Here is a 10,871-nt window from a genome sequence, read left to right on the forward strand (position 1 = left end):
TAAGACGCGCCAAGCAGTGTCCCCTCTTTAATGTGTGTGTGTGTTTTTTTCGGGGGGGAGGTCTCGTTATGCTATTGGAGAGAGGAGGGAAATGCTGCCCCTCATATTTGCGGACTTTTTCAAATTATTCTGCCCTTTTGGAAAGGGGTTCACGTGTTAAAAAAAAAGGGGGGGAGAAAGGAGAAGTCGAGAGGAAAAGGGAAAGAAGAGTTAAAATAAATATATATACATATTATAAACTGTAATTCAATCGAGGTTTATGTCGTCTCACCCCGCCTCTATTCACACCACAGAATTCTGATCTTGAGATGACCAATTATAGAGAAGAAATCAAAGTCAGTTTGCTCTGGAGCACTTAGGAGTTGCTCCACGCATCAGCTGATGTGGACTTTCAACAAGACATGTGTCAAGTAGGTATCAACTGGACCTTGTTTCTAAGAGCATGATGGCGCATATCATTGATTTGTTAAGGGGAAGGGACAACCAAAATTTTAAGGGCCGTTGTAGCCTCCTTCTCCCTCTCTCTCCCCCTTCCTCTCTCTCTCTCTACCCCTTCCTCTTTCCCTCTCTCCCATGCAAATGCAATAGTCTACTCCTACATAGACACATATTCCGGTCAGTCTACATGCACATCACTTCCGACACTTGCATTCCTTGATACATGTATGCTTTGTATAATTACTAACATACGCTTGATTGTAAAAAGGCAAACAAAACATGGTTATGAATTAAAACTGCTTTATTAATATAAATATATAACAATGATTTTTTTTTGCTATACCATCTTAGGCTACTGTACATACAGGGGAAGGATGTCAGAACCTATTCATAATCCTAAACATAAACGAAATAAAATTACATATTGTGCTTTAAGCTTTATCATGTAAACACAAATACACTAAATTATCGGCAATTTTTTTATACAATATGTAGTATTAAAGTATTTTTTTATGGTGAAGGAGATAAAGACATACTATCATTTCACAGGTTTTCTAGATGTAGGCTTTTTTTTTTCAACAAAGGAAAGGCAAGATAAATTTAAATGTTTAATAGGCCTATCCAGCCATGGATCTTAGGTTTGCCAAATAGATAGTAAAAAAATATGTATTTCATGAGCGAAAGATAATACTTTGTCATCAGTCACAGTTTCTGAAGAAAAAATGGGGAGCAGTTGACTCTCTCTCGCCCCTACCCCCCCCCCCCCCACAAAAAACAAACGAACCTGGTGGGTGTTTCATAAAGGTGATCATAATTTTACCCACTGCTTCATGCACGATTGGAACATATTCTTCGGTGGTATTAAAGTCAGCTACATAGGGATATATATCATTTAGCACAAGAAAGGGTCACCAGTCTGGCATAATGTCATTTGTAACTTTGTAAGAGCTTTATGAAACACCCACCCAGATGGATCCAAACAGTATTTCATCCCTTCAAACCAAGCAAATTATCATTGTATTTTGTTGAAAACTTTATGTGCTGTATTTTCAACTTTTCGGACTTGTTAACTACAATATAAAATGGATGATTATTCCTCTACAGTAAAATTAAGATTGATAATTTAGTCTTAAATTCTGCTTTGGACCATCTTATGGTATGCAAAGGTACTTTCACAAATCAAAAGAATTTCACTTAAACATCAAAACAAATTCAACATCAAACTCACTAGTCACAATGCAGTGACTTGAATTTCCATTTTCCTGTTTTGTTTTTCATTAACTGTTTCAAGAGAAATGTTATTGTTACTTTAAAACTGATAAGAGATTCGAGGATAACACATTTTTTCTTCTTTTGACAGAGAAGTCAACATTTCATTCTCATTACCAGCTATGAATAAACTATAGCTATATATTTAATAAAGCTTTGAATCCAGTGACCAGGTAATAACAAGTTTGAACGTTTTGAGCAGTCATAGATTGGTACCAGGCAATACAAAAGCCAATTATTATTATTATTACCAGGCTACAAATTACTGATCACTTTATTTCACTAGACGATGATTCTGTATCACCATTTTTTAAAGTTGCATAAAGAATTGCAGTCATACCAGCTAGGATCACAAGAAGTGTAATGATCGTCACTGGCACACTTTGCCATTCCTTTCCCATGGCTGATGGGTATTCTTCCATCATTTCTTTTTAATGTCAGAACGAAAAAAAAAAGAATATTGCACAACTCTGTATATCTACCGGTACATGGATATCTTCAACAATCTTCAACAATGACACAAACATAGAGAACTAAAAAAAAAATTACCTCAAACTGCGATGTTCGGAGATTGCACATTTAATTAGTTTTAATGTGCAGACCAAGGTTCAACATTTGATACGTCTAGAAAGGTATGCCTCTTAATTCATCTAATTATGTCCACTCCAATTATGATACCTTAATGCTCACACATACCTCGAGTATTGTAGTGAAGCTGAAAAAAAAAATTGGCATTCACATGAGTCTCCAGAAAGAGATTGGGATATTAAATGTTCATCAATCAGCTCACTTTGAGGCACTTGGCAACCTTAAACTACAAAAATATTTCATATGCATGTAGTAAATAAGTTCACTTTGTATTGATACGTCACACCAATTATCTCTGTCGACCTTGGCAGTCCTTGCTACATGTAAACTTCAGCGTACAGTTTTCAAACTCTCTGAGTCCACTGTTGTTCGTTTCTGCCTGATTTATTGAGGATTCTCCAGACATTTCAAATATACATGAAGTTTATGTAGTTTCCGTCATAAGTATGGATCCAGTAAGTCTCAAGAGTATTTAATTCAAGAAATTTAGTGTTATTTCACAGTCCATTTGACTCTCACAAACATAATCCATTGACACTAACAACCTCCATCGATTGGCAACATTTCTAAGGAGACACAAGAAGCTTTCTTGATGATATATCCAACTTCAAAATAACTGAGAACTGCAACTGATCTCTGGCCTTGATTACCACATCAAACTGTCTCTGAACACAAATCACTTTCATTGGTCAACATCAGTCGTTCTGTAACCATCAATCAAACACTAAATCCATACACTCTGTTGATGATCTATCCCACTCTAAACTATCTCCAGTCAAGAACATGTAAGTACTAAAGCAAACATTGAGGCTTCATTTTTGTACTGAACAATCTATGGACACCAATTACTACCACCAGTTGGCATTAATCTTTTGATGACAAGTAGCACAATGCCTATCAACTATCCCACTTCATACTATCCAGAATCAAGAATTTTGTAGTACTATAAAAAATGTTGGGGCGTCTTTCTTGCGCTAAATTGTCTACGGACACCAATTACTACCATCGGCTGGCATCAGTCCTCCTGTGACGAGGAGCACAATGTCCACGATCCACCAAACACCTAATCCACCGAGTGTCAGAAGTTTGCCCACTGCTGTCGGGACATGGCCCATGCAGAATCGGTCTACACCAAAGAACCCCAGGAAGATGGAGAATAGCAGGGTACTGATGAAGTGCTGTCCTTCAAATCTAAAAAAACACAAGGATGACATAAATGAAAAGAACAAATTTAGTATAAATTACAAAACATCAATTCATTAGGGTCAGGTTTCATAGAGTATCATAAACTGAATTGCCTACATTGTGTCCTCTTTACCATGGTATTCGCAGAAATGCAGTTACAATAATGGTAAGCTCTTTATGAAATAGGACCCAAGTGTCCTGAACTTTCTCCAAAAAATAAGAAAAAATCTACCAAAACAAAGAGAAAATTTATGTGCAGTGATATTTTCCTTCAAATAATTATTCTAATTGAAGTTCAATGATTATCTGAACACAAATCATCCGATTCACTTTGATGTTGATGTCTTTAGGACACTGCACATCTTACAGCTCCGGGGGCCGTTTCATAAAGCTGTTCGTAAGTTAAGAGCGACTTTAAGAGTGACTAGTGATCCTTTCTTACTCGCTAACACATCGCCAATGAATATTTTGGTGTATACCATTTACCAAAGAAAGGATCACCAGTCATTCTTAAAGTCGCTCTTAACTTACGAACAGCTTTATGAAACTCCCACCTGGTCTATGATCCGATTTTGGAATAGATAAACATTTAGCATATTTTCTGCAAATACGAACAAATACAATTATTATCCTATTTGAGGTATCAAATTAAGCATTTCATATATAATTTTTAAGCAAAAGTAAGATACATAACATTCATCATTCATTTTTGTTTTATGGCTAAGAATTTCGCTCAAATTTAAGGCAGGTCCCTAACTGGCTTAAATCTGGATGTACTGTATGTTTGCAGCTTACACAGGATGTGAAAATACTTAGAAGTGATCTCAACTTGAGTACAAGCATTTTGCTTAGACAAGTAAATTGTTTATTATTTACTTATTCCATCAGTGCTCTGAATTGAATTCTACCCCAGAATACAATGGATATTACCCACATACCCCTCCAAGAAACTATAAATGGGAGAAATTAAAAGTTCAGGTGTCCAATCTTTCAAAGGGCAAGTCAACTAGCACATTATGCAGTGGGATCTACATTTTGTTTTTCTGTGCAGCTGTGAACCTTTTGATTAGTCTATTCAGTGCTCTCCTTGGTTTAATCAGACACAGCAAACATTGTTAGGAAATACATCATATTTCTGTTTTTAAACCAAAATCCTTGGTAATTGTACACACTTTATAGTTAACAATACAGGATGATTGGCTTTAAATTAAATTGACGTTCTGCTATCAAAGTAAGTTGAGGACATGTTGAGTCAATACTAGTTTTTCGCATACATGACATCTCTAGCCTAGCCAACTTCCTGTTGACATTCTCATTAAATACAATTGACAAGGTTTTCATTCATTCAATTGAGTCCACTTGATCACATTGACACAAATGATCAGTGCACTGGAACACAAATTTTGGATCACACAATCCAAAACTCAGTAAAGAGGACAACTAAAACTCCATAAAGAGAACTCAAAGACAAGACAAGTTAAGCTGATATTTTTCTTGACATTGCCATGTGTCAGCTTTAAAGGGGGAGTGAACTGTGTGTGGTCTCTCATTGACTGTGTGTTATTAAAACAGTCTTGAAATATACGTTTTCAGATATCTACTAATACTACAGAGAATAAATTGACCTTTACCGGTAATTGTATTTGTATAGAGAAACTAAAATGTTTTGAGAGGAAAAGCAATTGTTTTGGCACTTGGTAACATATTTATTGCGGTATAATAAATGTATTCAGTAGTTAATTAACATGTTATCATTGAAGTGGGTCTATATTACTAGACTACACTAGAATGATGGGTCAGGAAACTGGCCAGGTATGAGTAGTTGAGGACTCGAGGTAGCGGTATTGGTTCGTATCTGCTTTAAGCTTTCAGTCAAACATAAATGGCCAACTAATAATTCAGGATGGGCACCAATTATCTTCACTTTGAAAGGAATATGTGTTGCAGAAGCTGTCTACATATAAGGACCATCTGTCCACGGTGGTCACCCTTTCCTATTTCTCATGGGTTCGACAGGTTTGACTGTACTTAATACACAAAACCATCAATTTTAATTAATCCAATCCTGCATCATCTGCCTCCTTCCCCCCCCCCCCCCCACCACCAATGAAATTCATTGGCAACACTAGCTACTATAGCTAGGCAACCTCCCTGAAACAAAAAAATAATTTTGCGGATACTCACTTTAAACAAGGAATGTTCTCTTTAATAAAAGTCCTATTTCCATGACACTCTATGCCAGGGAGTACCCTACAGATGACGGGTGATGTCTGCACATCTTGAATCTTTTCTCTGCCATACTAGATAACACAAAGAGAGAAGAGGCAATGAACAGAATGAGAAATATCCAAAGAAAGAAGGGATACAGAAATGACTTGAGCTAAACAAAATTACGTTTACAGGTTATGTTAAATCAAACTCAAACTCATATTAATGTCAATCCTGTGTTTCTCTTCTTTTTTTTTGTGCTTCCTGCTTTACCATAAACAAGGCCAGAGTGACAGGGGGAGGGCTCCCAGCACCCCCCCCCTAATAATGATTAGCACAATTTGTTGGTGTCACAAAAACTTTTGTCTGGTTTCATGGCATTTTGCTTTCAAGTCTCAAACATCTTTTGAGACCAACTTCACAACTTCAAATTAAGTCAAATTACAGACTATTGGAGGTAAAATATTGCACCAATAGATTGAAAACGTAGAATGGTGCAATAAGCCCCAAAATACTGAAAATTTGTGGATTTCCACTTGGTCTCATTTCAATGATTTTTTCAGTACTTAATTTAAGGTTTCAAATTTAACATCATGCATAAGTCTTTCAAATATGAACAACTAAATTCAGTTCCTGAAAGTTTCGTTTTTGCATTGGGTCTAGCAAGTTTGGTCAAATCGAGACCAGTAGGTGAAAAGTGGAGGATCCAGGGGGAGGGGGCACATATGGCCTGTCCCCCCCCCTTGAGAGCCATACAGGCATAGTAAACATACCTTTGAGCACCCAAGGCCAAGTTCTCTTCTCAGTGTCTCATTGCCTTTTAGATCCTCCGGTGCATCACACTCAATGAAGTCATCGGGTCTAGGGGAAAGAAAAACAATAATGAATACATGACTACAAGTATGTGTAATATTTCAATCTAGCCTTGAGGACTCCATGATGATATTTTTAAATATTTTGACATATACTTCTTCATCATGGAGCCTTGAACTGCCTCCCATATATGTATAAGAGACACATATAAACAAAGATGGATTTCCCTAGGAAATCCATCTTTGAAGATAGAAATCACGTAAATGTTAGTGATTTTATTTATTTTTACACCTTCATACGTCTAATGCGTATGAAGGTTTCAAAAATTGGTTAATAAAAAGGTGAAAAATTGAAGGCTTCTTACCAGACCGATCTCGTGTAGATCCCTCGATCTGTTTGTCAACAAAGCAAATACAATAGGTCTGACCCTTGAACCGCTTCGTCATGACGTACCTTCGATTAGCGATGTTACGAAATGCCGTTTTGAAGAACAATTTATAGATAAAAATTATTATTTAACAAATACTAAAATTTAATACGTGATTATAAATAATTATTACAATAATAATTATTTATAATCACGTATTAAATTTTAGTATTTTGTAACATCCCTAATCAAAGGTACGTCATAACGAAGCGGTACAAGGGTCAGACCTATTGTATTTGCTTTGTTGACAAACGGATCAAGGGATCTACACGAGATCGGTCTGGTAAGAAACCTTCAATTTTTCACCTTTTTCTTAACCAATTTTTGAAACCTTCATCTTCATACGCATTAGGCGTATGAAGGTGTAAAAATAAATAAAATCACTAACATTTACGTGATTTCTATCTTCGAAAACGGATTTCCTAGAGAAATCCATCTTTGTTTACATGTATCTCTTATACATATATGGGAGGCGGTTCAAGGCTCCATGATAAAGAAGTATATGTCAAAATATTATAAAATATCATCATGGAGTCCTCAACTCTCAAGGCTAATTTCCATCCACAGTGATGACAACAGCTGCAGATCCAGAGGAAAACTTTTACGGGTGCAAATTTGTTGAATAAGGTGATCATTCAACTTTACGGGGTGCGCAATGAAGGCTTCTACGGGGTGCCCCACTACATTTTCTTTTATTTTATGAAGTGCATGAGCTATGTTTACACACTGTTCCACGTGGCCATGGCAATCACATTTCATGCCACTGTGGATTAGTGCTGCCACCAAACGGATATCCGAACGGTTTCCGCCCGCGTGGACGGATAACGGTTTTCATTTTTCGGGTTCGGGTATTCGTGGACACTGATTCACCACTTTCCTGTCACAAAAACTCATTGAATTTAGTAAGACTCACCAACAAAATTTATAAGTTTTAGTCGCCAATATCAATTAATCTTCTTCAGTAATATATTCCCGCCGAAAAGCATTGTTTTTATATCAGTTTTGGAGCATGACCATCCGTGAATGGAGTAAAGTTCCGTTCTGACAACGATGGCAATTTTACTATGGTGTCGCTTAAGATTGTTTTTCTTTCCCGTCTCATGTTTTGATGATTTCAAATGCGTAACTCATCGTATATTTTCTTACCTCAACTTTCAATGCGAGTGAAGAATGAAGATAATTTGAAACCATTTAAGCGTCAAAATAAATGTTGATCGGGTTACTCGGGTGTGTCATGTTGTTTCTTGTAATTTATTCATCAAATGCAAAATGAATTCTTCTTTTACTCACAGCAACTTTGGTTACCTAAGAAGATGATTATTTTTGAAACTATGAAAAGTTGAAAACGTCGAATGAATGTTGATTGCGTGTGTCATGTTGTTTCTTGTAATTTATTCATCAAATGCAAAATGAATTCTACTTTTTCTCACAGCAACTTTGGTTACCAATGAAGATGATTATTTTTTAAACTATGAAAACGTCGAATGAATGTTGGCTGCGTGTGTCATGGTGTTTTTTGTAATTTATTTAAATTGAAATGCGTAACGAAATATTCATTTTCAGTACTTTTTTTTTCGATATGAATGAAGAAAGAAGATAATTTTGAAATCATGTAAACGTCAAATACATGTTGATTGGCCGTTTTATTTTGTTTCTTTTGATTTATTTATCAAATCCGAAATAATGAATCATCCCTTTTCTTTCTTGAACTGTCATTAATAATGATTAATTAGAATGAAACTGTCCATTATTTAGATGTCAATTGTATTTGTGTTATTGCAAATTTTAAATTGTTCACGGATGTTTATATTTTGATAACTTGTTCGTAGAAACTTATATCAGGATCAAAACTTCATATTTTATTCTGGTAGAATCATTGAATTATGAAATAATGATAATTGTCAATTGAAAATCTCTTTCATGAATTAATATTTAATATATAAATTACAAAACACACATTTTCCTTTATTTCAGTTTAAATGGCATATCCACTATAAATTTTGATATCCATCATCCCGTAAACAAAAATACTTAAAAGGCGGTATCGTGCCAGAAAGGTTTATGATGTGCGCCCGCCGAGTATGTTTTGCAGTAAAACTTACTGATGATGAATGTAAGTGATTAGTTAGTGTTACTTTGATTAAATCTTGTCTTGAATCTTTGTTAGAAGTGTGATTTGTTTCAGAAGTTGAGAAATGAGAAGCTTGGCTATGATTTGGGGAATGGGGAGAAACCCGACATGAAAATGAAAATATTCCAAGTACGATCCCATTTGAAGGTGTAAGCGAGTGTAATGTGACCAAATATACATCGGACGATTCACTCCAGACACGTCCAGACAGCACAGCACGTGCGTGAGCTGAATGATGTAGGCCTGCGCCTGTCTGGTTTTAGACTTTTAGTAATAGTAGACTCGCACTTACACTCTCCTCGGTCAAATTCATTGCATCTTATTTCATTCGATTGGAACTAAAAAATAAACACATATACTCTTGCAACCATTAAATGGGATTGTAACTAGGCCCGACTTGTATAACTCAAATAATAGTCATTTACTAATAGCTTACACAGTCATACGATCTACATTTGTAGCCGTAGCCTCACGCTAACTCACATTAGTCAAATCCGATTGCAAAACAGATTCAACCCAAAATATTCAGCTTCTCGTGATTTCCAGAAATATTTTAATTAGCGCACGCTGACTCTCACCATCATCGGATAGGTTCAAAACTCAAATATAAGTAACTGAAAATCTTAAATATAACTCAAATAAGTGCAAATGGATATTATTTTTTATATTTCAGGGTAAAATTTTGGATACCTGTCTGCCGTCCGGTTTTCAGTGTCGGGTATCCGAATATTGAAATATCCGTTTCAAGTCAGGCCTACTGTGGATATGATTGAGTCAATTCGCCGAGATGTGATGGGCATTTAACTTAGGGCCGCCTGACTGAACTAATGTCCATACAAGTCACAAAAATATATTATTAAAGGTCAAGTCCACCTCAGAAAAAATGTTGATTTACAAATCAATAGAGAAAAATCAAACAAGCATAATGCTGAAAATTTCATCAAAATCGGATGTAAAATAAGAAAGTTATGAATTTAAGTTTCACTTATTTTTCACGTAGTTAAATTTTAAATATAGGCCCTAATTATAACTGTAGCGAGTGTAGGCCTAAGACTGTATAAGCACAATTTCTCACAGGCAAATGAGAGCATCGATGATGTCCCTCACTCACTTTCTTTTGTTTTTCATTGTTTGAATTTGAATTATAAAATATTTCAATTTTTACAGATCTATTTGACGGTAAGGAACAACTTGACTAATCAATAAAAAGTTTAACAATGGTAATTAGCCTACACTTTGTTTCACAGGACAATGAGAAAATAAAATGCAGGAAGTGGGAACATCACTTGACATGCTTGAGGAAGATTAAATCAAGAGTGTGTGAGTGGTCCCGAATAACGGAACGGAGCGGAGCTTTCTCCGCCGAGAGCACGGCAAGCAAGCGAGGCCTCCATGGTCCGCCTGGACTCGACTCGAGTCAACGTATCGAGCTCGAGACACTGGCAAGTGCAGTGGCGGCAGGAATTCGGGGAGGGCTTCGTCTACGGCTACGCTACGGTCTACTCACAAAAATGAACACTTCACAAGCGGATCCACTGGATTATATTCGACACCACAATCTTCAGTATAACACTCTCCCTGTTCAGGGACTACTATTCTGTCACTTTCTGAGAGAATTTTCGAAGAAATCTCTGTGAAACAGACAAGTAGGATGGAGAAATAAAAAAGACTGATGGGCGCTGCCATTTTATTGGAAATTAGGCTCGTTCAATAAACTTGAATTCAGATTTTTAGAAGAAAAAGAGAAGTGTATGTAGGCGACATAGAGGGCAGACAGTCTCCGTGAGGGGACCTCTATCTATGGCTTGAAAT

The 10,871-nt window shown here is 36.2% G+C and overlaps 1 protein-coding gene across 1 annotated transcript; it reads right to left on the reverse strand.

The window, feature by feature from the left end:
• Positions 1-721: 721 nt before the first annotated feature.
• Positions 722-10,861, reverse strand: LOC129277772 (TM2 domain-containing protein 2-like). The gene is made up of 4 exons (XM_054913938.2): positions 10,567-10,861; positions 6,462-6,549; positions 5,665-5,780; positions 722-3,486 (listed from the first exon to the last, which is right to left on the reverse strand). Exons 1-4 carry the CDS (start codon positions 10,743-10,745, stop codon positions 3,279-3,281), a joined length of 591 nt encoding a protein of 196 aa, XP_054769913.2. The 5' UTR covers positions 10,746-10,861; the 3' UTR covers positions 722-3,278.
• Between the last annotated feature and the right edge of the window lie 10 nt (positions 10,862-10,871).

This window comes from Lytechinus pictus, chromosome 15 (assembly GCF_037042905.1).
Source record: "Lytechinus pictus isolate F3 Inbred chromosome 15, Lp3.0, whole genome shotgun sequence".
NCBI classification, from domain to species: domain Eukaryota; kingdom Metazoa; phylum Echinodermata; class Echinoidea; order Temnopleuroida; family Toxopneustidae; genus Lytechinus; species Lytechinus pictus.